This window comes from Planococcus citri, chromosome 5 (genome assembly GCF_950023065.1).
Source record: "Planococcus citri chromosome 5, ihPlaCitr1.1, whole genome shotgun sequence".
NCBI lineage: Eukaryota > Metazoa > Arthropoda > Insecta > Hemiptera > Pseudococcidae > Planococcus > Planococcus citri.
This window is the reverse complement of record NC_088681.1, coordinates 48,923,447-48,951,405: the sequence shown is the minus strand read 5'-3', so window position 1 is coordinate 48,951,405 and position 27,959 is coordinate 48,923,447. Positions and strand designations below refer to the sequence as shown.

General features: G+C 34.2%; 1 protein-coding gene across 7 annotated transcripts in view; it reads right to left on the bottom strand.

Annotated features, from left to right (window-relative positions):
* The window catches only part of LOC135847116 (mucin-5AC-like), a 321,695-nt gene that overhangs the window by 10,028 nt on the left and 283,708 nt on the right, over positions 1 to 27,959 (bottom strand). For 3 of the 7 annotated variants that reach the window (XM_065366534.1, XM_065366536.1, XM_065366537.1), the window contains 6 exons: positions 14,400 to 14,522; positions 6,745 to 6,866; positions 3,189 to 3,307; positions 2,926 to 3,052; positions 2,085 to 2,263; positions 1,739 to 1,897 (listed from right to left, as the gene is read on the bottom strand). In XM_065366534.1, coding sequence (XP_065222606.1) covers positions 1,739 to 1,897; positions 2,085 to 2,263; positions 2,926 to 3,052; positions 3,189 to 3,307; positions 6,745 to 6,866; positions 14,400 to 14,522 — 829 coding nt within the window. Of the gene's footprint in view, positions 1 to 1,738; positions 1,898 to 2,084; positions 2,264 to 2,494; positions 2,808 to 2,925; positions 3,053 to 3,188; positions 3,308 to 6,744; positions 6,867 to 8,112; positions 8,239 to 14,399; positions 14,523 to 22,589; positions 23,092 to 27,959 lie in introns of those variants that run through there. The other 4 variants (XM_065366535.1, XM_065366539.1, XM_065366538.1 and 1 more) reach the window with 4 other exon arrangements.

Below are 27,959 nucleotides of genomic sequence, written 5' to 3'. Positions count from 1 at the left end.
ATTCGTTCCAAAACGCCGAATATTTTCGTTCGCGAACGATTTGAAAAATTGGATTCATCATTTCGAAGCATAAGGTACTTTCAATCATTCATTTCGGTCTTGGTCTATTTTTGAAAGATATTTCTAAATTTATTAGGTAAATGAGTTAAAATAAAATTTTTTAAAATTTATTTTTTTCAAATGAATCATTCGCGAACGATAGATGTGAATTTTGGAAAAAATGAAGTACTTACTCGAGAGTTTGAGACCAAAAACTATTCCAATGGAAAAGAAAAATTGAGTGAAAAACATCGGTTTGCACTTTACAGACAGTACATTATATGTGATGGGGCAAAACAATTCTTTTCAAGGAGTCAAAAACCCCTTAATTTGAGTCAATTTGTTTACGAATCATAACAAATAATTCACTCAGATTCCCACCCTCCTCGTTTCCTATAGCTACTTATTTTGAATTGAAAAATGATTTTATAAACCAGAATCACTAAGCAGTAAGCACAAACAATTTCTAGTTATCGTTCGTGATTCGCGAACGATTCATTCCTGATGTAGCTGCTTCAAAAACTGATTTTTCTCTGAATTAAAAGTCTACTAAAATTTTGAAGAAAAAAAATACTTATTGGAGAACGACCCTTGTGAAAAATGAATTGTCGTTCGCGAATGATTCGTTCGAAAACGATTCATCGTTCACTGAAACAGCGAAACGTCTGCATTTGGATGAGGTATCGAAGTAAATAAGTAGCCAGCAGCTACAAGAGATCCCTAAATTTTTTCGTTCGCGAACGATTCGCTTGAAATTTCTTTTCCAGCATTTTGAAAAATGTATTTTTTTTCTTTATGATTTAAATTGCCCTGTTTTGGACGAAAAAACTTAATAATCACGATTCACAAATCACAGTTTCAAAGCTTGAATCACGAGATGATTCAAATCAATTTGATTTCAATCGTGTCAGCCATTGAGACGTCCAAAACACTCTGAAGATTAAGGAGAATCAGGGCATTTTTTTTCTGAGTGAAGCAGAGGGGAAGAAATGATGATGCTCGTAGCTGAGAAGTACATTATAATAAGTTCAGAGGAGGCGAAGCTGAGAACAAGAAACCTAAAAAAGAACTCGAAAGATTTGATGAAACTGGAGGTAAAGGGTTTTCAATTTTGATCAAATTGTAAGTATTTTGGAATTTCAATTTTTTTTAAAAAAATAATAATTGATGAAAATTTGAATTTTTTTGAAATTTTTGAAAATTAAAAAAATTATTTATTACAGTATTCTAACTTTGAAATTTTTTTTGGAATAAAATAAAATTTTGTGTTAGAGGAAAAAGCGTCACAATTTTGAAAAGTGATCGAAATTCCAATTCGGATTTTCAAATTAATCCACCTGTTAAATGAATCTTCGGTCGTGATTGATTCACTCAAAAAATATCATTGCCTACAAATAGGCATGCCTTTCAAAATGACTCCTTTTAGGAAACAATTCTTGTTTTTTCGTTCGCGAACGATTCATCGTTCTAGATCAACAATTAATTCGAAATACTTATTTTCGGAATTCAGCTACAAACAATGGTACCACATCGTTCGTGAAAGGGTTGTTTAATGGGTAGATTAAGTCGTCATTAGCATCTGAATCCTTAATTTTTCAAAACAACTATTTTTGTAGGCAATCGAATCATTCCTGATCCTAATTTTCACTCAATTCAGGTTTTCCTTCCATGATCATAAAAACAATGCAAAAATACTCACTTGTGAAGCGGGAGGTTTCGGAGCCGGTCTTCTCTTACGAAACGGTCTATTCAAAATAGAGTTAGTTTTTGGTATGGTAGGTGAACTGGACGACTCATCTGATCGAACCGGACTCAGACTTCTACCTTCCATGCTTCCGCTACTGACACTACCGTCGTACTACAATCGCCAAACACACCGCAAATGATACGTACCGAAAAAGAAAAAGGTCCCAAATTAGCATAAATTCGTAATTATTCAAATCACAAAGTAGTAAACACGAGTGAAAAATTCCCCAAACCGACACCACGTATCACTAGGTAGGTACCTAAAACTTAATAAAACAACTCTCTATAGACGTACTTACCGAATGACTAGCGTAATATTTATTATTTACATGTTGATTCCGGCTGTCGTAACGTTTCAACGCGATCACATCAGAACTGGATAAGCCAACCGGTCGATTATTCTTCGAAATCAGCGTCAACTGTTGTACTTTATGATCCAGAAATGTTTTCTTCAAATCCAATTCTTCTTCGAGATTATCTGCGTTAACGTACAAAAAAAATCGTACACATACCGAATTAATACACGAGAAATGATTGACTCAAGTTAGTCGAGCTTAGAATAGGCTAATGGGTTAAATTTCGCTCTTCAGTGGTACAATTAAATCAGCTCTACGTCGACGTTCTTTAGATAACGAGGTATATTAACAGGTGGAGCTTCGTAATAGTATATAGACTCGAGTTCGACAAATTGAATAATAAAAATACATACGCGTATTACGTCGCGGATAAGCAGCGATTACTGCATCGCAAATATATCGAAAAAACGAATGGCCGGATAAGCTCGTCAAGAGGTATCGACGACGACGACGACGAGTGATTTATCAGCGAAATTAGATATCATCGAACACAACACTGAGGAGTGATTTTTTCCCTTTCGAGTTTTCAAATACGTTGGAAAAAATTTCAAAGAAAATTTTCACTGGTAGAAAACAAGCATCGTTAAGTACACGTGCGCAAATATTCGAACGAGAAAAATTAATGCTAATCGATTCGGGTGAAAATTAGACACGAAACCGCGACAAAACGTCCAGCTTGTTTACTTCGCGCACTGATTTGACGAAGGAGAGAGAAAAAAATTGCTAAATTACCATACACACTATGGGTTAGGTAGGTATACTGGTATACCTACGATCTTCTTACCTGGATGAGTGAAACAATATTTTGATTGGTCTAGATTCTTCTCTTTGCACACCTCGTTGAGAACATCTTCTAAACGAGTTCGATAACTGACTCGACTAACGTAAAGTTGATTTCGCGGTAAATTTACCTGCGGAAAAAAACAAACAACCAGACACGAGCGTTAGAATACTCAGAATTTTAAGACAATGATGACGAAATATTAAATGGTATTCGAGCCGTTAGGTACTAAAAAGTGCCAAAGGCAGCGAGCGAATGATTTTTACTTGTAATCGAAATGTTTGTTCGAATGGTGTGTTGGGTATCGGCTTCGTGAACGGTTTCTTTAAAATCATTCCGGCTTTCTTTTTAGGTACGATGTGTATCGTCCACGTATCCAATGCTCCTAAAACAACATAGTGTATGAGGTGAGAGGTGAGAGATTCGATAATGTATAAGTAGGTACCAAGTACCTATATATCTACATAAATAAATTACATGAGTATGCGCGATAAAAATTCTTAAAAGCATATAGGTACTCTAAAAACTCAAGTTTACTAGATGTTAATCCAATTGAATCGAATTATACCAGCTATAAAATTCGAATACGTCGTAATCATATGTACTAGAAAAAAATACTCCGGCAACAAAACGATTATTCGATAATATGGGAAGTTTTTTTTCTTCACGATTTTTACACGCTTATTTTTATTACAGAATTTAGATTGCAAATCGCGAGTTGAAAATATTTAACGATTTGCCACATGAATCATTCGCGAACGAAATGATTATAATTTATTAATTTAGCATAAATTCAGAAAATATTGACTCATTTTTATGGATCCAGACCACTTTGTGAGCGATTTTCAAGACATGAATCATCGTTCGCGAACGAGTTTTGAATTTTGAGCAAATCATTCGCGAACGAAAATTTTGAAATTGTCCTACAATATTTTGGCCTCTATTTTTTAGAAAATGTTTACTGCCTAGTCGATAAATCGTTGGCAAACCCCGTTAATTTTTATAATCGAATCATTCGCGAATGAAATGGTGATAATTTAGCATAAATTCAGAAAATATTGACTCATTTTCACAGATCCAGACCACTTTGTGAACGATTTTCAAGATATGAATCATCGTTCGCGAACGAGTTTTGAACTTTGAGCGAATCATTCGCGAACGAAAATTTTGAAATTGTCCTACAATGTTTTGGCCTCTATTTTTTAGAAAATTTTTACTGCCTAGTCGATAAATCGTTGGCAAACCTCGGTAATTTTTGTAATCGAATCATTCGCGAACGAAATGGTGACAATTTAGCATAAATTCAGAAAATATTGACTCAATTTCACGGATCCAGGCCACTTTGTGAGCTATTTTCAAGATATGAATCATCGTTCGCGAACGAGTTTTGAACTTTGAGCAAATCATTCGCGAACGAAAATTTTGAAATTGTCCTACATTGTTTTGGCCTCTATTTTTAAGAACATTTTCACTACCAAGTCGATAGATCGTTGGCAAACCCTGGAAATTTTTGTGATCGAATCATTCGCGAACGAAATAATTACAAAGTATGACTCATTGCAATGTTGATTTGCTACATGAATCATTCGCGAACGAAATGATTATAATTTAGCATAAATTAAGAAAATATTGACTCATTATCACGGATCCAGACCACTTTGTGAACGATTTTCAAGATATGAATCATCGTTCGCGAACGAATTTTGAATTTTGTGCGAATCATTCGCGAACGAAATGATTATAATTTAGCATGAATTGAGAGAATATAATATTGACTCATTTTCACGGATCCAGACCACTTTGTGAGCGATTTTCAAGATATGAATCATCGTTCGCGAACGAGTTTTGAATTTTGACCGAATCATTCGCGAACGAAAATCATGAAATTGTTCTATAATGTTTTCGTCTCGATTTTTTAGAAAATTTTTACTACCTAGTCGATAAATCGTTGGCAAACTGCGGCAATTTTTGTGATCGAATCATTCGCGAACGAAATAATTACAAAGTATGACTCATTGCAATATTGATTTGCTACATGAATCATTCGTGAACGAAATAAGTTTTCTACAATTTGGAGTGGAAAATATGTTGATTGATTGTCACTGTTCCAAACCATTTTGAGAACAATTTTTGAGATATGAATTATCGTTCGCGAACGACTTTCAAATTTTGTGCAAATCAGCGAACGAAAATGTTCAAAATGCCCTGCAGTATTTTCGCCCCAATTTTACCAATTTTCCATTTTTCCTTACCCAGTCAATTGAAATTGTAAATTTCAGGTCATTTTTGAAATCGAATCATTCACGAACGAAGCAATGTGTCATAATGATTTACAATTTTGCTAACTCTGCGAAATATTGCTCATTACAGCGAATAGAGGTCATTATTACAAACGATTCCTGTGGCAAGAATCATCGTTCGCGAACAATAATTACATTCCGAAAGAATCATTTGCGAACGATTACGAAATTTTTCAACAGCAATTCCACAATGATCTCAAGAATATTTCACATCTACTCGAGCAAATCGTTCACGAACTTCTTTTTTGGTCATTTTTCGATCGAATCATTCGCGAACGAAACAATTCAGCTCAACGAATACGTTATTTCATAATCATAACCCTTTGAAATAACGACCAGCATTACTTAATGAATCGTGAAGTCGTTCGCGAATGATGAACGATCTCTTTGGCATAAATAATCGTTCGCGAACGATAATTACAATCTGAAAGAATCGTTCGCGAACGATCTCGAAATTTTTCAGCAGTGATTTCACAATGACTTCAAGAATATTTCGAATCTAGTCGAGCAAATCGTTCACGAACTTCGGACATTTTTTGATCGAATCATTCGCGAACGAAAAAATTCAGCTTAACAAATACATGATATCATAACCCATTAAAAATATCGACCAACATTACTTAATGGATCGTGAAGTCGTTCGCGAGTGATGAACTATTCCTGTGGCATGAATCATCGTTCGCGAACGATAATTACAGTCTGAAAGAATCATTCGCGAACGATTTCATAATTTTCAACACTTCAACAGCGATTCCTCATTCCACAATGATCTCAAGAATATTTCACAACAAGTCGAGCAAATCATTCACGAACTTCGGTCATTTTTCGATCGAATCATTCGCGAACGAAACAATTCAGCTCAATTAATACGTGATTTCATCAGTAAATAAGTTCCTCAGAAGTAAATTTGAAAAACATAAATAATACAAGAATTAAAAAACTGACTGTAGACAAAATTCCAGAAACTTTTTGATGAAGTAGTTCGCGAACGATTCGCTCAAAATAAAATTGATGATTCGTAAACAACCGAATTCATTTCATTCTGAATAAAGTTTGAATGAATGGGCTATTGAAAATAAATCTCAAATCTGAAAAATTCAAGTTTCTTTAAAAGTCGTTCGTGAACGATTTGAACGATAAAGAATCATTCAAGACAAAATATATGATCAATTTGATTCGCATCCTGAAATTTAATGTTTCTGCTCCAAATCTATTCCTCCAGTTACTGAAAATAAATCTCAAATCTGAAAAGTTCAAGTATCTTTGAAAGTCGTTCGTGAACGATTCGAACGATAAAGAATCATTCAAGACAAAATATGACCAATTGGATTTGCTTCCTGAAATTTAATGTTTTTTCTCCAAATTTATTCCTCCAAAAAAAACTACATTCGCAATTGAAAAAAAAACAAGAAAGTAATAATTTAAAAATCAATGTAGCCGAACGTTTGAATAACATTGTGCTTCCTTAAATTAGTATTAGGGGGAAAAATTCCGTAATGAAGTAATGGAAAATTCAACTCACCTATAGGCGTGCTAGGTTTATAAGGTAAAACACCACGATCGCCAATAGCCTGAATTACGTGTCCACCAGGTGAGATTTTATTAGCCGTTGTGACCTGAACCAACAAATCCATCATCGGTGTACTGCAACAAAAATGCATCATACGTGTGTAATTTAAACGTAATTTTTCGTAATGACCGATTACACCATAAATTCTAATACGATATTAACCTTCAATAAAACACGATTAGGTATCTGAGGCATTACGAGTAGATAGGCATAATATATTAAGTACATGTATTGCGGATTTCCATTGCTCTGTAAAGAGTAGCTGTGACATAGGCTATGGTTCTTTAATTTTTATCATTATTTTGCCACGAAACGATAACGATATTAACGATTATCGTCGCATCACGTCGGGTATAACTATGGAAAATTCAGGTAATCTGTATCGCGAGACCTCTCCTCCCCTCTTTTCCATCTTCTCCTCTGCCAATGCCACTTGAGCTCGGCGCGATACACATTATGAAAATTGAAAATAATACGCTTATAATAATTAAACCACGGTGATAAAAAATGCAGCAACAACAAAGCCAACCGTACCATTTAATACGAATGTTTCGCCGACGAAAATTAAAAATTACGTAATTTAATGCTTCGTCCATTAAAAAAATTATTATCTCGATGCCACCGTCAGCGCCATCGCCACTGTTTCCAACAAACTAATTACCAAGGAGAGAGAAAGAGAGGAAACTGTGAAAGAATATTTTTGTCCTCGATCTGTGTACCTACAATCGTATTCGTATAGTATAATCTTTTCATGTTAAAAACATAAGATAGTCGAGCACCTGGCATAATATACCTGCTGCTTGGATTTTTATTCGCAGGTACTCGAAAACTGCGGAAATTCCTACTGTGTGCCAGAATCATACCGGAATACCTACCGAATTCTTAAAAGTAGGTATTTTTCTTATGCAAGGTCGTCATTTATTAGATGTACAAAGTGGGTGTAGGTTAAGTGATTCTTTTGCGGTTTTTGGGAACTTGAGACGTTGATGGAGAAAATTATGTAGTAGAATGATCTAAATCAAGGCTGACGGAGACGAGTGATTGAAATTTTGAATGGAATTTTCTCTACTTCCTCTCTCTTCGCCATTCCATTTCTCCATTTGAGTTCAAATCGGTAATAGCCTTAGCTTACAGACTTTTTAACAACCTCGACTAAAATTCAGCATTGCAACGAATTCGTATTTTTGTACCAAAATTCGCCAAGTTCAATGCTCAAATTTTTAGTAATGAACTATGCCTAATTTGGAAAAAAAACTTGCCAAAATACATAGGGCCACCTAAAAATCTCTTAAAGAAAATTAAATTTCAATTAATACTTACTTACTTCACTGATCAAGAATATCATGAACCGAATTCGCACCATAAACAGTCAGGGTTTTCACTTCTATCTCACAACACCACACATAAGTGTATCTTCACTATACTAGACGGTCTCTCAGAGTCAGTCGTGTAAAAAAATTTCAATCATACTTGTAAACGTCTTATCTCTCGACCAAAAACCTGGTTTTAAAGATTGGCACATTCGTGCACGATAATATTGGCTCTTAAAATGTATCTACCTCATATGCACGTGAGCCCATCTGCACATGTTATATTAATTAAACGTGAAACATCCAAGACGAAAAAAAATTCACTTAATCAGTATCTTCTGAGATAAGATACCTATATTTGAATCGAACGAATATTATAATCGTTCACAGCCACGAACGTGCTACTCTACGATGATCGATAGGTTAGAGCAGATATTACGAAGGAAAAAGAGAGAGAGAAATCAATAATTACTCCACTTCTTGGCGTTTCGTACTCGATAAATCATATTTCAGCGAGTTAAACGCACGCTTAATGTTTAAAGCTATCTATGTTTCGATAAATGCAGAATGAAAGAAAGACACAACATTAACGATTGGTAAGTACATACCGTAGGTAGGTATATGTACTCCGTTGCATCTCATAATGACGATAATTATTGCGTTCATTCAGTCTCGACATCTAATTCTAAACGTGAATACCTGCTTGTGCACGTATCCCATAAGCTTTCATTAGCCAATTGCCATTATATGAACATCGAATGAACTTATATGCAGATGAATAGCACATCGCGTCCAGCAACCTGTTTTTTCCTTCTCTTCAATCATCAATAAACTTGAACTTGACCCATATGTAACGGATTCTTTTCGATATGCTTCGTTCGTTTCCTGGTTGCATGCACGTCTCTTTCAACGAGTCGTCGTTATTACTATGGGTATTGAGCTTATTGGAATAGCCAAATGGGAATAAGTACTTAAGTATGACAAAATGACAACTCGGTAAGATTTTTTCATAATAATCCTCGAGACTCGAGTATCCTCTTTGACCTTTAATTTCAAATCTTGTTATTAGATGGCACTTAAATTAGAATAAAGTTGGCGTTGCAAAAATAATAACACTTTTGTGATTATGTAATATCATGTCCATCGTTGCTAATTAGTTCATTACTTCATTTAGTAACGAGGTGACACTGACGTAACATAGAATAGGTGCCTAAATTCGAGCCATCGTACGAATTAAATGTTTAAATATACGTAGACGTACAATACACGTTTATAACTTGCCAGTTGCCTAACTAGCAGGTAAGAAGGTATAGTAGAGTACGAGATTCTAACAAGGTATAATTTTTATAACCAGTCAACTCTGATTGAGCTGAAATTTGGCTCATTGAAAGAACATATCAGCCAGACCATAGAATCAAATTTTGAGCAGCTGAAAGAGATTTTTTGAATTTTGGCGAATTTTTGAAAATGGCGGAAATATTTCATTAATAAGTAGAAGTACTTACGTAGTTTTATTTTTTACAAAAAGAACAAATTTCGAGATGAAAATCTAAAAATTAGTTTCACACTATCCCCCCTCCCCCGATCACACAATGAATTATAGTTTCATGTATTTTAGTCATTTATAGAGCTGGGATTTTTATGCTTTGCATATTTTTTTATAGACTAGAAAAAGTGCATATTTGATAAGATGTCCACGAATCATGAAATTTCCTGACGAATGAGCCCAAGATCATTTTGCATATTATTTCAGACTAAAATTGCATAGGTATTTTATCATACTTTAAAGAAAAAACCTGCATATTTGAGCATTTTCTGGTAATTTTTTTGCATACCTATTTTATAAAAATTCTGCAAAAATTGACATTTTTAAGACTTTTTTGTTCAAAAAATCACATCACTGCTAAAATACGTTAGTTGAAAATAGGCAGCGTTTTTTTTAGAGGGAAATCTTTATTTATTTATTTATTTATTAAGAGCCATTTACAGCAACTTAGGCTAGGGGATCTATATTAAGACAAACTTATGATTAGGGTATATACATATCTAGAAATAAAGTTACGATCAATATAAAATAAATGGGCTACTTGGGTTTTTAAGTTTTAAATTTTAAATTTTTTTATCTAATTTAGTAGAGTGAAGAAATTTGATGACATTGTCTATGTGAGTGGTGTCATCAGAAAGGAGGACTTGAAGTTTGTTGGAATTTAGAAGTCTGGAGCGTTCATTTTGGTAGGAAGGACAGTCTATTATTAGTAGATGAGCAATGTTTAAGGGGATGTTGCATTCTGGGCATGATGGGGGAGGCTGTTTGAGGAATATGAATTGGTGAGTAAGAAGAGAGTGACCAGTTCTGAGTCTGGTGAGAAGAACCTCAGATCTACGCTGAAGTTGTTCAGAAGTTTTCCATAAAGGTGTAGTGTTTTTTATTCTTTTTAGTTTATTTGAGCTTGGGATTAGAGACCATGAAGATTGAAACACTTCATGCATTAAAGTTTTTGAATGGAGCTTTAGGTCTGATAGAGGGATTGGAATGTTGGAAAGGGGGAGGTGCAGGTGTGCTTGCTTAGCTATTTTATCAGCCAACTCATTACCATGAATCTGGGTGTGTGAAGGTATCCAGCAAAGTATGGGTGTGCTGTTTTGGAAGAGTTGCAGGAGTTCAATAATTTCAAGTGATATAGGATGTGAATATTTTGATCTATAGTTTTTTATTGATAAAAGAGCTGATAGTGAGTCAGTAATAAAAACTGTAACTTTATTTAATGAAAAATCGAGGGAATATGTTATTGCAGATTTAATTGCATATAATTCAGCAGTGAGAATGGTAGAATGGTGCAAAGCGAGGGGCAGAATGCATTTCCCTACCGGCCACAAACGTCTAATAGACATCTATTAGATATTCTTTTCAGCCAAAGATACAGCTAATGGATAACTGGAATAGCTGAAATTACCTTGTTTTAATAACTGGAAAGTACCTTTTATGTAGTATTACATGGTAAATACAAGGCTAATAGATATCTGTAAAGCATTATGGCTGCAATGCGCTAAAGAATAGATATCTATCCTCCAATGCCTTGTAGCCATAATGTTTTACAGATATCTATTGGATGCTTCTCAGCTATTAAAACGACTGAAATTCGCCCTGCAAAATGAAAGTGCTTTTAACAATCTGCAACTTGTTTATTTGAGTAAATTTAAAGAAAACTCAAAGTGTTCAAAAAGTAATAGGTAATATCTACATCTACATGTATTATAATAAGTGGCAAAGTTTTACATTATTCAGGTATAATTGGAGAAGAATTTGCGGAAATAATAGCAAAATGGTGTCAGCAGCATATTCACTTTATCAGTAAGTTGGTACATATTAATATAATTAACATGAAAATAAGAAGTTCATGGTTAGGTAGGTACTATACAGATCTATACTTACATATTATCATATATTTCATAAACTATTTCTACCTATAATCATGAGGTTTCATAATTTCATGTCAGTTATAAACCTACTTACTACGTAAGATAAACATGCTGCTGACTCAATTTTTCCATTATTTTCCGCGAATTCTTCTCAAATTGAACCTGAATCACTCGGAGTTTGTCACTTTTTGAACACTTTGAGTTTTCTTTACATTTAACATAAATAAACACGTTTTACGATACATATTTTCTTATCAAAAAGCTAAATTGAAGAAATATCAACTTTAAATGTAATTTAAGAACTCAATTAATTGTAATTTATTGCAATTGCGGCCATTTTCAAGCATAAAATAACAAGAATACTTATTTCCGATGCACACTCTCCCTTCTATCATGACAACTGGAGCAATACTAAAGTTATTGTTCAAGTTTTGGTAGTAACTGAGTGAATTCTGACATCTATTAGACATCTAGTAGCTATAAATTTTTGTTTAGTTATTTAATATCTGGTGACAATATATTTTAGCTATATATAATTTTTTTCTAATAGATATTGTAAATATGGGCTTATAGCTAACTATTAGACGTTGCTTGATATTCCATTCAACAGAATATTTTAACAACTTTTCCAAATATCTGAAAGACAGCTAATGAATAGCGGAATGGCTGAATAGCTGAAAAGCTGTTGCAGACATAAATATTCTGTCTATTAGAGATTTGTGGCCGGTAGGGTTTATATCTAATAATTGCATGAAATTCTTTTAGTTGAATAATTGCTAATTTTTTTAGCTGAATTTCCTATTTTTTTTTTTTTTTTTTTTTTTGGTTCTCGATTTTATGAATTTTGTGATGAATTTATAATTATGAAATGAAAATGACTTGTTTTGCCAATTTTTTAAAAAGAGGTGTATTTTCTTGATCACTGCGTTCATCTTGTTTAAAATTGACAGTTTTTCCTTTTTTCAGCTTGGAAAATCTTTTAATTTCATATGATCGGAAAATGAGTAGTTTCCTAGACAGTTTTGTGTTTGGAAAATACGTCTTTAACGCATCCATCGAAACATGTGCGGAAAACAGATCTGTTTTCCGCACATGTTTACAAATTTGAAATCAGCCATTTTTTTAAATTTCAGCATTTATTTTCCTCTCCTATGAAATTAAAATAGTATACGCGACAGGATTGGACAGTAACGCGATTAACTTGTGCGATTTAAGTCACTCGGCTTCGCCTCGCTCCTTAAACTTCGCACTCGTTGATCGCATACTTTCCGCTCCTGTCATGTAATACATATACTATTTCAGGGGTATGTCACGTCACTCAAACTGAAATTTTTGCATATTTTGAGTGAGAAAATTGCATAAAATATTGCATATTTTCATCATACTTACATATTTCTGCATGAAAATCCTAGATCTAGTCATTTAAAATACCTATTGGAAATTCTAATACCACATCAGCCCAAATCTCAAAGTTCAACTTGGAATAAAATGAGGGGTTCGTTTAAAAAACCACCAATAAATCAAAAACATCAAATTGTATAAGAGACCATAGTGACACGATCAAATAAATTTGGAGAGGAAATGGAAATTTCATTTTAAGACAACAGATTGTTCATCAAAGTTCAACGTTCAGAGAATGTAAAACAAAAAAATCGTTTTTCTCAATTTTTTTCTTCCATTTCCCTTGTAAAAATCTTAAATATGGCGGTTTTTTAAACAAGTCCAGTTAAAATGCGTAAGTATAACTACTTTTGAAATTTAAAAAAAAATGACGAAAATGTGATTTTCCAAAAAACGGTTTTATTATTGTTTTTCTTGTCACATTTTCTTTTGAAAATAGTGATGAAAATTTTTTGTAAATATTGACATTGATAGTTTTTTAAACAAATTCTTCAGATGTTTTTTTTTGCTTTTGTTTAAAACCCCATGGTGTTGTATTTTTCATTTTTTTTTTAGAGTTTAAACGTGTTTAAGATGCCAATGTTCAATTTTTTTCGCGTTTTTTGCACTTTAATGGTCGACGACTTTTACCCAAATACTGGAATTTTCCATTGGTTTCTAACAAAAAAAAAAAAAGCAAAATATGTTTCGAATAATTTTTGATATTCAAAATTTTAGGCATTAAACGGATTTTTCCCCAATCATCTGACAATCCTGACTTGCAGCAAAACTGACTTTTATCTGACGAATTTTAACTTGTCAGAAGGTCGAAATTCTGAATCACTTGGGGTAGGTGAATTTGCAAATTCGAGGTGACGAGTTGAAAAGTTTATTTTTTTAAACTTCAAAAAAAAATCCAAAGTTGTCAAATTTTGCAATAAATGACTCGGACCCCTCATACTCTTCAAAGTCAACCCCTCCCCCCAATCAAGGCATAGGTACCTCAAAGGAACATTATTTATGAGAATTCAAAATTTGATATCTTCAACTTGTGATAAAATACCCTTCTCACCTGCATAGGTTTGCCCGAAAATTACCTATCGGGAGGGAGAGCGGGGATAAACTTGAAGAAACTAAAGTACCCTGGGTGAGTGCTGGGTGTTCAATGTTCATTACATGTCTTGCTTGTCCTATAAGGTTCTCTGCTTTGCTTTATTTGTACTAATTTTTTTACAAAATGTAGCTATTTTTCATTTTTCCCAATCAAACTTCAAAATTGACCACTTTATTCTCTTCTCTACATCTAACTGCAGATAGGGTAAAAATTTCAGAAATTTTTTCAAAAGTCCGTACCTAAATTTTCACCCAGAATAATTAATTTTTCAAAAACATAAATCATGTTCTTGTGACGAAAAATAGACAAGCAGTTCAATCTCAAGTTTCAGCTCATACTGTAGATAGTAATAAGTAGGTACTTAGTAGCTATGTAATATTTACCTTCGTTCGACGCTCATTTTCATATCTTGACCATTTGGAAGCACAACGTGTAAATCCATCGCACCGGCCAACATATCCGGTGGCGTGTCTTCCGTAACTGGCAAAGGAGGCGACATTTTACACCTGCAACAACAATAAAAAAAGAAACACCTCCGTTTAATATAAATAACGAATAAAGTATACCAACACTACATACTCGTAGACAAGACAAGTAGTAGACACTTAAACACTAGACAGCTTCGTTTCCTATATCCAACGTGCTTATTCGAATACAAAAATTAACGCTTTTTTTTTCATTTTGCATCGCATGTAGCACTTCCAGAGCCAGGAAACCGGATATTTCCGACGAACTGTGGAGACTTGGATAGGTACATACATAATTCGCTCATACTCAAGGTCATCATTTAGCAACAGGTTGGGTAGGATATCCAGTAGGTAAAAATGATGTGCATATATGACTAGGCGTGGGGAAATTTGAGCTTAGGTTTCGGAGTAGGTAATTCGTACGTAAACTGGTATCTGATTCTTGTGGACTTTTTTTTGTTTGTTTTTCGGTCTCGGGTCTGTGGTCAGGTAATTTTTGGGTGGAGTAGATGGTAATATGATCTAGATTACGCATTACAAACTATAACGTACAACAGATGACTTGGTCGATGTGGACAATAGTCCATCTCCACAGTAGTCTATACTGGTCATCGTTGTAGTCTCTCATCATTCTGTAACATTGCACAATACACTATTTCTACGAATAACTCTATTTCGAAGTCTTCCTCTTCTCAGTCACCCCCTCCTTCACTAGCAAAAAATCCAAGTATACTGAGCCCAGTAACTCACACGTATGGAAAAAAAAAAATACGCCAACTCATCTTCCTACTTCACACGATTTTTTGGTTCTTTTCTCATTGTCGAAGATACATATTATAAGAATCTTAGAGAAAATCATCGAACTATCGTTCTTAATGCAGAATGTGTATCAACGTCGGCCATTTTAAATCGTTTTTTCACGGCTATTTAGCGCATATAGAACTAGGCAATCTTGTATAAAGCGTGAACAAAACCTTACTACGAGTACGTATTTTTCTTCGTATGTACCGAAGCATATGTGATCCAATACGGCGGCTAGACTCGTTTATTGTCTCTCTCAAATAGTCAGTCTAGTCTCTTCTCACCTGTTAACCGGGTTCGATGATAATATACCTAGTATACACTACTTATGGGCTTGTTTAAATGGCTCTGAAGAAGCGACGACGTCCTACTTCCAATATTTTATAATAAAGTTCGCTGAGCAGTTCACATTGTAGCTTGGTTTTCGCATCCAAGGTGTAATATACCTACTCGTATGCTCGTATTCGTAATTTGAGCTTGGAGAACAGATGGAAATTGATAATGACAGACTACAATATGCATATGTAAGCCTGGAACCCCATTAAGAAGCGACAAGTCACCTTTTAAATAAATAATAGAATCATCAAATTGCACGTATGCTCTCATTTATTGAGATAATACAAAATTCGAACGCATTCAAACTCCCAGTCCCATTTGGTCCTCGTGATAGAAAAATACTTTCGTTGAATGCCGCCGTTCTTTCTAAAAACGTACCTATTTACTGCGATACAAATCAAAATATTCAATTACTGAAACGAGTTCGTCATATTTGGCAACGTGTCAATACCTCAAAATGTTGTTTAATATAATAATAGGTAAGTAAGTAATAAGTCCAAGAAAAATAGAAACATATGTGTAGTAAAATTATCTCATTACTTCTTATTCAAAATTCGATACTAGATAAAAAAATAATGCAACTCACAGTGTCATAAGTTTTTCCAATTGATTTGGCAACGTCGCCGTCGTCGTATGAATGATCTAAACTGAATAAAGGCCTAACACTCATTCGGAGTCCATCAATTAAATATTGCTTGCTCATGCCCAAAATGTGACGTAATTACTTATGAAGCCTAAAATTGATCAGCATATCGGTTGGAACGTTGCCAAATCTAAAAGTATACATGGCAACGTGGCAAATAAAATGCTAGAAGCCCGAGAAGAACTGCGATGGCGTTATTATATAAGACAGAATAATCACAATGTCTGAGATAATCTCCCAGTTCTCGACAACAAAAATAATACAGGAGCAATAACACTTCCAAAAATATGGCAACACTGCAACCACAAAATGTGGCAACAATGCATTGGTCAGAAAATCAAAAACCGCGACCTCAAATGTACAACATTGAGAGTACCTACCAGTGCCTGAAATAACGCTATAGCCTAGAACCTCTTTCCAGACTCCTCAGACATTTCAGTTGCGACGTTGCCATATATCTTTTTTAATGTGACAGCGTTGCAACTGATCTTTTGATCAATTTTGGGCACTATCAGCATTATAGACAATTAATCAGCGCATGGACAAGCCATGTTGTTTGTTGAGCTTTGAATTTTTATTCTACTTTAATTTAGATAATTTATGTGGCGTTGCCAAATCAACGAAGAATCGATAGAACTGCAAAAAATTAAATTATGTACCAATTAGGTAAAATATTTTGAGTAATCTTTCACTTTCATACCTAAAATTCAAGAAAGAGGCAAGTTATTTGGTAACTGCTTGCAACGTTGCCAGTTCAAAAAACACTTTGCAACAACGAAATACCATTGCAATCATGCAAAATACAACATATAATATTTTCAACTGAAAGGAGCATCAAACAGAGAGAAACCATGATAGGAATCAACATTCATTTTCAACAAATATTTTGTTTCTTTAGCCATGTTGCCAAATTAGATGTTGAAGGAATGCAATGCTACTGGAATCTTAAGATTCTGCTTAATTCTGCTCTAAACTCACTGTAAAGATTTCAACAAATTATTATAATTACTTCAAGAAAGAAAACTCACATTCAAATTATCACCATTTTAAAATTTATTGAAAATGCGACGTTGCCAATTTCTCAAAAGTGTGCTAGTTTTGAACATTATGCTATTCAGAATAAAATGAACTCTGAAAGACTCTAATGAGATGATAAATATTTCAAACTCGATAGTTAAAAGTGGAAAATTTCCCCGTAAAAATGCGACGCGACGTTGCCAAATTTACAAGTTTAAAAACGATTGCAATTGGAAAACGAGTACTTTGCCAAATAAATATGGCAACGCCGCTTTTTGAATAGGTAATTTTTTCTAGTTCAGCTAAAGAAATGTGAATTAGTGGCCACTGAACTGTTCAACGATTCGATTGGTACGTTAGAAAAATTATTTTTCAGACCTCCTCCCTCTCCCCGCCATTTGCAAATGATCGAAAGAAGAAAATGAGAGGGGGGATGCATAAACTCAAAGTATCGTTCGCGGATATCTTCACCAAGGTTTTCGATATCGCTGATTTCAATTCTGCCTCAATTTTTTCCGAGTCCAACCACCTTCTGGAAAGTTCTTTGCTATTTCAACGGTTCATTGACACTTGAAACAAATTTTTTTCGATTCAAAAATATTTTTCGATGGGAATTCTCTGTTGGATTAAATTGTGCTCTTAAAAAAAATACAGGTCTGGATACATTTGAGATCTATTATTAAACAATTAAAATTCGGTCTTTTTGCAGGAAAATGTTAACTATCGGTAAGTTAAGTAAGTATACTTATCGAATAGCACGTCGAAACAATGAGAACGAAATGAAATACATTATCTACGTACGTTAGAACAGTTTTTAATAGCACCACAATCGGAGCTATTTCGCATTTACGACGCTTTTAAGCTTTATTGACGTCATTTATACGCAATTCGAACGAACGTATTAGGTCAAAATAGAACCGTCAATTTCACACCTACTGCAATCCAAGACACAGATAGTCTTTACGAATTTCCAGACCAAAGAGACTGGCGATTTATCACTTCAGAAATACGATAGCTACCTAGGACGTATACGAGTATAAAAAAACGCCTGTATCTTTCAACATTGACCTTTAAATTCGATACACTCGAAGGCTCGGGAAAATGATACATAAATCAGTAGGTCTAGCTATCTCTGCCAACAACAAGTTGGCTTTAAATTAAACTCGTAAGTACGTACAGTTTTATTAATGACACAAACACGTGTATGCGATAGACAGGCATACCTATATCTAGGTAGGTACTTGTATGTTAAAAAAAAAACCGTACTACCGAAATTTCGCAACTTCTAATTACACACGTTGACCATGTCCAGGAACATCCGAAGGGTATGTGAAATTACAAGTAGGTACAGGTACACACATACACGTGTACAATCGGAAACACTATGAGCACAGGATTTGAACAAGTTCGACCAGTCGAACGATGGTACACCTAACCAGTTCTTAAGATACTATTTCGATCGAAGGAAGCAAGACGCAGACGTGGCGACGAAGATGATCTTACATCAGGTGCGATGCCATAGAGAAAAAAAACAGTCGGTTTTTCGAGACCACTGACCTATATCCGGATGAATAATGAATTTTTCAGGTGTTCGTTGCAAATTCTCGCTATCATCCGGTTTACCTTTTTCAAGACGGTCTTCCGGATTACTAAGATAAATGCCAGTGAGATGCTGCGATGCAGCGATGTGGCGACATCATATCGTATTATCAAGTACGTACCTCTACCTACCTATCAATTTTTGTAACTAAACGTACCTACAAGCAATTAAGCATTACCTAGCTATTTTGTTAGATAATTAAGAGCTCACCATGCTATTCTTTATTATATACAAAGCAATCGCCATCCACCCCCCCTCCCACCTAAAGAAACCTCAGGTGATTTTTAAATTTTTTTAAAATGCAATAATAACGTTTTTTTGAAATTGATATTTAAAAATATACATAAGTATTAAGTACCTAGGTACTTCTTCGGTAAAGATAATGCAAATCAGGTCTGATTTCTGAGGCTGATAATATTGACACCTGCAAACTGAATCTCACTATTTCCAGCCATTCTGGAGATTCCAGCACATTTTTTGGCGTTGTAATTTTCTAGAATTTTTACAGAAGATGTAGAAAGTACGTAATTTGGATGACTAAAAATCAAGTTCTGGTTCATTTATGACTTACCTATTTAACGAGTTTAGGGACACGATAGGCGATGATTTCCAGACAGAAATTTCGAGTGTGTTTTTTTTTACCAACAATTTCTGATCATTCGCATTTTTCCATACAAACCAGAGTTATAGTCAATGAAACGCACTCGAGGTGGCTGCCCCAAAAACACCCCAACTGCATAATTATTGATTTATAAACCGTAGAAAAATCGAAAATCGAGCTGGAAGTTTCAAATATCCGTAATGGTGTAATTCATATGAAGAGAGTTCATTTAATTTAAGATGTAAGTATAGGTAAAGTGGACATTCGTACAAATTAGTTGCGAATTCACTTACTGAGAGCTGGGTGAAATGGGTCCAAATTTTGGGAGAAATAATTGATGGTCCTATTCAAATTATTTTAAATCTAAATACTTGAATTTATGTTTTCTGCCGAGAAGGACACTGTGACAGTGGCATTCGGAGGAGAGGGGGGGGTGGAAATTGAAAAGTGTTCAAAAAACATTTGGCATAAACACTAAACAACAACAAAACTTGGAAAATGAAAATATTGTGATGTACTTCAAAATAAAAATCAAAACTGTAGCTATCGAAAAAATTGATTCAAAAAATTGTAAGTGTAAAAATGAGGAAACGTATCTAAGGGGAAAACATCTTCCTGGCTGAAAAGTCGAAAAATTGAAGCAATTTTCATACTCAGATACATTGAAAAAATCAAGAAAAAATTCTCAACAATTTTCAAAATGAATAAAAGAGTGTTTTTTTTCAACTTGAGGAAGGTAAAATTGAAAACATGAAGAGCACAGGGAAAGAACGATGTAACTTGATTTTTTTCAATTTTTTTTTTTTAGTGAAATTTTGTTCATTGAGGAATGCTCTTTCATGTAGTGTACGTAGTTTATGTTGAAAGTATTTTTATCGGCACTATTTTGCTCAAAAAACAAAAAATTGTAAGAGATGAAAAATCGAAAGTTTGAGGTGAAAAAAATTATAACATAAAATTTTTAATTTTTTTTTCTCGGTGGTATTTTATTCATTGAGCTAAGCACTTTCACCCAATGTTTATGAAAAATGCACATTTGTTCTATTTCACTCAGAATAACGACTTGAAAATTGCACAAAAAACAAATACAGGGAAAGAACGACATAACCTGGCTGTTTACAGGGAAAGAACGACGTAAGTGGGCCGCGTACAGGGAAAGAACGATGTAAGTAAGTGGTTTTCGGAGCAAAACGTTGCGTGCGCGTTAGTTTAAAAATGCTCTCATTGTATTCTGATGACTCGTGAATGATATTTTCATGCTCAGAATTGTTCTAATAGACTTTAGAAATATATCTGAAACAAAACTCACGCCAAATAATAATTATTTTCAAACTGAGAAACATTTCAATCTTTAAAACGCTCTCCTGTAAAATTTGCAAAATACCACTTACATCGTTCTTTCCCTGTGCTCTTCACATATTCCCCTAGATGAAAAAAATGTAAGAAAATTGAAATGAAAAAAAAAATTGAAAAACAACTCAAAAGTAATTTAGAAGTAGTTAACTATGTATCTCAAATCTGAAAAAAATCTGAAATGCAGCACTGATATGATATTTTGGTATAGTTTCTAAGGATTGAAACGCTTTCTGTGAGTGAATATGACTAATGATTTCAGAGAAAAAACTGCAGTGGGGGGGGGATTGGTGCAACCGAAAATTTGCCAACTGATATGAGAAAAAAATACCAATTTTGACGAATAAAACGAATGATGAAAAAATAATTCTGACAATGTTTGTTTCCTTCGTTCAATTTTTAGAAGCCTCAAACATGGAATTTTTCATAATTTTGTAAAAGAGAAACAAATATCTCGAACATAGCGAGGGCAAAAGGTTTCAAAAATTTGTATTTTGTAGGTGAAAACACGATTTTTTTAATGTGAAGAGTTTGATTTTTTCGGTATTTTAAAATTTTGAAATTTGATGTGGTGATTTTTAGAAATTCCAAGTTTGAAAAATACTTCTAAGCAAACATGGTTCGAACGAACTGCGAGCGAAAGCTTTTGAAAATTCATTATTTTTATAAGTGAAATAGTTTTGTTTTTTCATGTGAGAAGTTTGATTTTTTTCGTTTTTGGCTTCAAAATTTAAGTACCTATGTGGTCTTCAGAAATTGAGAGGTTCCATGGAAAAGGGGCCTTGATCATCTTTTAAACGGATTTTTACATGCTCAAAAATGGATTTGAAATTTTTTTCCTCTAGGAAATATTTTTCCATCCGTTTTTTTTTTCATGGAAGAACACTTCGCAATTTCACTGAATATGATGAAATTAATTTTTTTAAAAATGAATATATTCAAAATTGTGAAAATACATTTTAAAAAAATGACTAAGGCCCCTTTTCCATGGAACCCCTCAATTTCAACTACAAACAAGAAAAAACAAACAGACCCGAACGAAACGAGGGCCAAAGCATTTGAAAACTTGGATTTCGAGAAGTAAAAAACCAAAAATTCAACGTATGTACTTGTACTATGTATCAGAAGACAGAGTGTAGGTACCTACCTATCTTTGCGGATGGAAGGGGGAGGGGAGGTTCAAAATTGATTAGAATGTAAAAAAATCAGTGCTTCGTTGTATTTCATCACATCTTTTGTTCAATAAAACTGACGAGGGATGGATCCAAACTAGCAGAAAAATTTTGGATTCAAACAAAGCTAAATCGAAAGCGCACACGAAGACACCCCACCAGACAAAATTTCAGCAATTCAAATTCAATTTTCGATTTTAAGAAAATTTTTAAAACTACCTGATTGTGCCAGAAAATTAAAATGGTATTTTTTTCCCGGAAAACTGAAATTTTCAAAAGATCAAGTTTAAACATTTTAATAATTTGCCAAAATTTTCCAACTTGTTCAAAATTTGGCAACTTTTTTTGAGGGGAGGGTCCCCCACACACTCTTAGCTTCGTCCTTGTGTGATTGATCAATCAGTATGGGAGGGAGGAGGGGTGACCTCAAGTCAATAAGTTTCATTTTTTTTAGCATCGATCCATTCCAGATTTTTGGCAAAACGATTTTAGAACTCTGTTTTATGCTCAAAACGTAGGAAAAACTTGATGCTAAAAACAAACCGTTCTATCCACGTAAGGTATCTACGTAAAGCTCACTTACATTTGGATTCGAATTCGAAATCTTTCGCTTTTCTCCACAAAAATCAACGCTGTACGAGAGTTCTTCGCCTGAATAAGCATCTATCGTAAGCTATGCACATTATATAGAACTTCCCAATGGATTTTTTATTGAACTCTATCATCATCTTCAAACACTGGTAATAGAAAAAGCCGACCACAGGTCGACTGTGAACGGCTCTGTGAACACAATCGCGAGTTTCGTTTAATTGCTCATCATTACGACTACGAGTACCTTAAACGGTCGCCAGTTTTATCGATGGCCAATTACTCGCGATCGTTTTAACACTCGAGTAATTAGCATCACTGATATTACCACTTGGACGCATCACGCCGTCACACCACCGTCGTTGTTGACCGTTATGAATAGTAAAATCGCGCCGAGTAAACAATTCGAGCGATTTGCTAATTCACCGGACATGATCGTTTATTATCACGCGAATACGATCACAGACACGACACCGCGAAACGATGCGACGCGACGCCTTCGCCAATATCAGTACCAGATACTATAACAATGCTATAAACTGCTCTATCTTACTGCTCTAGCCCCCCTCTCATTGGTCTCTCCCAAATTGCATCGTGTCGGGACGAAATTGCTAACGTAGCTTTATTTCTGTATGGCTCGCTTCAACACGTCGCGATCGTGACTAGTTGGTAAACTGCACGGAGCAAAGTATGCACAACAGGTAAAGTATGCACATTTACTTATACAGAACAGTTGGAACAGCTATAAGTTTTCGCATACAGGTGCCATATCGTATTACCTAGACCTACCATGTGATCTAATCGCACGCCGAAGGTAACTATACTAAATAAATGTAGGTACACCGAGTAATAAGTATATTGTACCGTTAAACTTGAAATCGTGCAAAATGTAAACTTTGCAATTACCTGCGTGGTTAATTTCGCGCCACGCTGCCTCAGCGTTGGGCTAAAGCGTGAAAAATGCACGACTATATAGGTAATTACAGTTGTAAGTATACTTACCTATAAGTAAGTGTATGGTTTACGAAGTTGAGTCCTTGGTACCCCGCACCGTGATAGTGCCTAGATACACCCATTGGTAGGTATTCGGTAGCACCCCATACCTCGATTACACTTTCTCTTTCTTTTAAACACGAATATGAAGAATGATTGATTGAAAGGGAGGATAAAAAAGACTCAAATTGCACGTAAATATATTGGCCAAAGTTATATTTATCCCTCTAGGCTGTTTACTTTCCAATTAATCGGTATTCGCGTTGTATAGGAGTGGGTATCTCTGGTTGTGTAGGCAGTTGAAGATCTGACGAAATCAAGTTTACAAAAAAACGATGAAAAATTGCCGAAATACGTGACCAGTGGAAGTGGAATATTTCGCTAAAATATTTTCCTTATCCGGCATAAAATCTTATTCGGTTTCGATTCTAAATCGGAGAAATCCATCTTGGTATTAATTATTATTTACAAATCTCGAGTTAAGTATACGAATTCAATAATGTAGGAAACAGAAACGCCGATAATTGCGAAGCTGTTATAATGTCGATGCTTCGTTTTGATGTTTTAATTACACCTGTAGACCCTCCACATCGCTATAGATCTTACGTTTCAAGCGCATATTTTGGATGAAATTCTACGCACATTTTGGGGAAAGCCAACTTTTAATGGAGTGAAGACTTCGAATAATTAATTGTAAACACTGGGACTGTGTAGTAGCAAAATTGAAACTGGATAGAATGAATGAAACAACTTGGAAAATATTCTTCCTCGATTAATTCCTGAAATTCTACAGTGTGTGAATTAATAAATCGTTCGCGAACGAAAAGATGGAACCGATGAAAAAAATAATAGCTAAAAATCGACGAAGAAATTGTAAGATAATAATTCTCTCAATTTCATAAACGATCAAGGTCAAGAACTGGATTGTGAATCGTTCGCGAACGTTTGGTTCGAACATTTTGATAACAAATTATTTAAGTTTGGATTTGGAACACCCTTTAATGCATTATTGTTGCAAAAACTAGAAGTGAGATTTACTGAGAACATTAGATGCTCACTGGATCTCGTTCATGAACGATCGAATCATTCGCGAACGACCGAATTGTTTCATCGACGAATTTTTGTGTACGATACGAATAAGTAGCATGCTATAATGTGGCAGTTCTTTGAAGGCAATTCAGCGAAAAAATATCGTTTTTTTAGAAATGATTCACTGAACGAATGAGAATCATATTTAATGAACGACTCATCATTAAAAATGAGATTAGGAAAAATGTAGGTAGCTTTTTTTTCTTCAAAAATGACAATAAGTTCGAAAAATAAGAAATTGAATGCGAATTGTCCACGAACGATTCAATTAAATTGTGAATCATTTAAATCGTTCGCGAACGACTGAATGAATTAGCGGAAAACGGGAACAACGATTCATTTGATTACCTACTGGCTACTACCTGAATTTTGAATCGTTCGCGAACGTTTGAATCATTCACGAACGACTGAATCGTCTCATGAACGAATTTTCGTGAAAGAATTCAGAATTGGATAGAACATGTGATAAGATGAAATTTTAATTTTTCATTGATACTCAGGGCTGTGAAAAAAGATCATTTTCTTAAAACGATTCATTAAACGAATCAGAATTCGTCAATGAACGAATCGCTCAAAAATCTGATAAATTTGAAAAATAAAATTGATTGTGAATCGTTTGCAAACGATTCAATGAAATGATGAATTGTTCGCGAGCGAATTAATGAAATGGTGAATCGTTCGCAAACAAATTGATGAAATGGTGAATCGTTCGCGAACGAATTTATGAAATGGCGAATCGTTCGCGAATGAATTGATGAAATGGTGAATCGTTCGCGAACGAATTGATGAAATAGCGAATCGTTCGCGAACGAATTGATGAAATAGTGAATCGTTCGCGAACGTATTGATGAATTGGTGAATCGTTCGCAAACGAATCGATGAAATGGTGAATCGTTCGCAAACGAATTTATGAAATAGTGAATCGTTCGCGAACGAATCGATGAAATGGTGAATCGTTCGCGAACGAATTGATTAAAAAGTGAATCGTTCGCGAACGAATTGATGAAATGGTGAATCGTTCGCGAACGAATCGATAAATTCTCTGAAAACAGTAATTTAAAATTTTTTGATTTCATTTTCAACAACGATTCATTTTATCAACGACTAAATTTTGAATCGTTCGCGAACGTTTGAATCATTCAAGAACGACTGATTCGTCACATGAAGAACTTTTGTGAAAAACTTGAACAGAACATAATAATTATAATAAAATGGAACAAGTTTTCCAACGTTAAGAAAACATTTTTTTTCAAAACGATTCATGGAACAAATGCGAATCACTTATTGAACGACTCGTCGCCGAAGATGGGATTCAAAAAAAAAAAAATAGCTTCCAAACTTTATTCCAATTTAAAAATGACCGATGGCTCCAAAAAAAAAAAAAAAAAAAAAAAAAAAAAAATGGAAAATTTGTCGTGATCGTTCGCGAACGATTTAATTAAGTTTTCAATTGTTCGCAAATGATTCAATCACTTGAGAACGATTGAATCATTTTTATGGCAAATCTTCACCAAAGATTTGAACCGTTTGATAAAAAAAGAGAAATTTTTCAAGGATGAGTCCACAAAAAAGTTGTTTTTTCAAAACGATTCACTGAACGATAGTGAATCATTCGTTGAACGAATATTTCAAAAATTGTGGAAAAAATCCAATAAGCTCGACATAGCTCGACAGCTCGTTGATACCTATGACAAATTCATCTTCTTCATCATCAAAAAATGTTCAATAATTTCTATGAAATCACAGAATTGTTGATCGTTCGTAAACGAACGATTCATTTAATAAAAGAACTTCCGGACAATTGATTCAAATGATTCAAATAGAACAACAAAACTCCTTCGAGAGAAGTTTTTCATGATTTGTTCGCATATGATTCTGAAACTTTACAGTAAGAGTTACCGATTAATTACCATGGAATTTTGGACCAATTGATGAACAAACTCTTTCAAAAAATATTGATAGTTTGCGAACGATTCGTCGAAAGGAACCAAATAATTTGCGAAAAAGGAAAAATTATCTCACGAGTCTATTTCTTTAAAGCAAAAAATTGGATAACTTGACTCTCAAAAAAGTTTCAACTGCCCAAATTTAAAAAAAAAAAAACATCTTGCGCAGTTTGCAAGATCAACCGACTTTGCTCTAAATATACCCCAGTAATTTACCAACATTTATCTCAGTAATTTACCAGACATTACTTAAAAATTTACCAATTTATCAAAATGCGCGGAAGTACCCAAATTTACCGATTTAATGAATACGAAAAGTCGAAAACATCAACAAAATAAAATAGTCAATCATAAGTAGCCATCATATTACACTTTTATGAAATTGATTTTCTAATAAAAATTAGCGTACTTATGAAGACGTAACCGTCATATTACAAGTGGAATAATATATCAGGAAAATTGTTGACAAAAAACAAAATTATTACCGAAATTTACCAATTTACCTATTTACCAAAATTTACCTATTTACTGAAATTTACCTATTTACCAAAATTTACCTATTTACCAAAATTTACCATTTTTGTTGGCAAAATTGGAATCGTAACCGTAACGAACTATGTTCGGTAACTTTTAAGTTTTTATTTTTTATTAAAAATGAATTTCGGTTTCGCGATATATATATTGTTGGTTACGTATAAAATGGTTTTTTGTTCTTTTCGTAAAATCGCGTAAACTGTTGGCTGTTAAATTATCGTTGTTTTTTCGTTGTTTTCGTTAGTTACTAAGTTAGTTCGCGTTAATATTATTCTTGTCGTCGTAAAGTAAAGTCATCGAGCTTTTTGCTCAGTCTCATTTGTCTGGTTTATTGATCGTTAGGTCAATGACCGTTAACAATAAATATTTATTTATTTTTTGTTGAAGTTTGTTTTCGTTTTGTCGAATGTTAGGCAAGTTTAATATTGTTGTGAGTCAGATTTATCGATTTTGATCGATTTATCATTCATGGTAGCGTGAGCGTAGTTGGTGAAACGCTCTGTAGTTCGACGACGTTTTGGTATCCTGTGTGGATTGGTTCGTCCGAGTATCCGGCTTGTGTAGCTGTTTGTTTTTGGTACGCAGTGTTCGACGAAGTAAATGTGGACAGTCCTGTCCTATTTGCGGTCAGGAAAATCAGTCAACGTAGACGACGACGATAGTAGTTCGGATAAGCGTAAATCGAGCGCCGAGTTTCGTGGTTTTTCTGAAAAGGAAAAACCAGAACAAAGTATACCGAAGTCGAAAGGTAAAAGTAAAGTAAACGTAGACGTATCTGAGTCAGCAGGTGATACCGAAGCTGG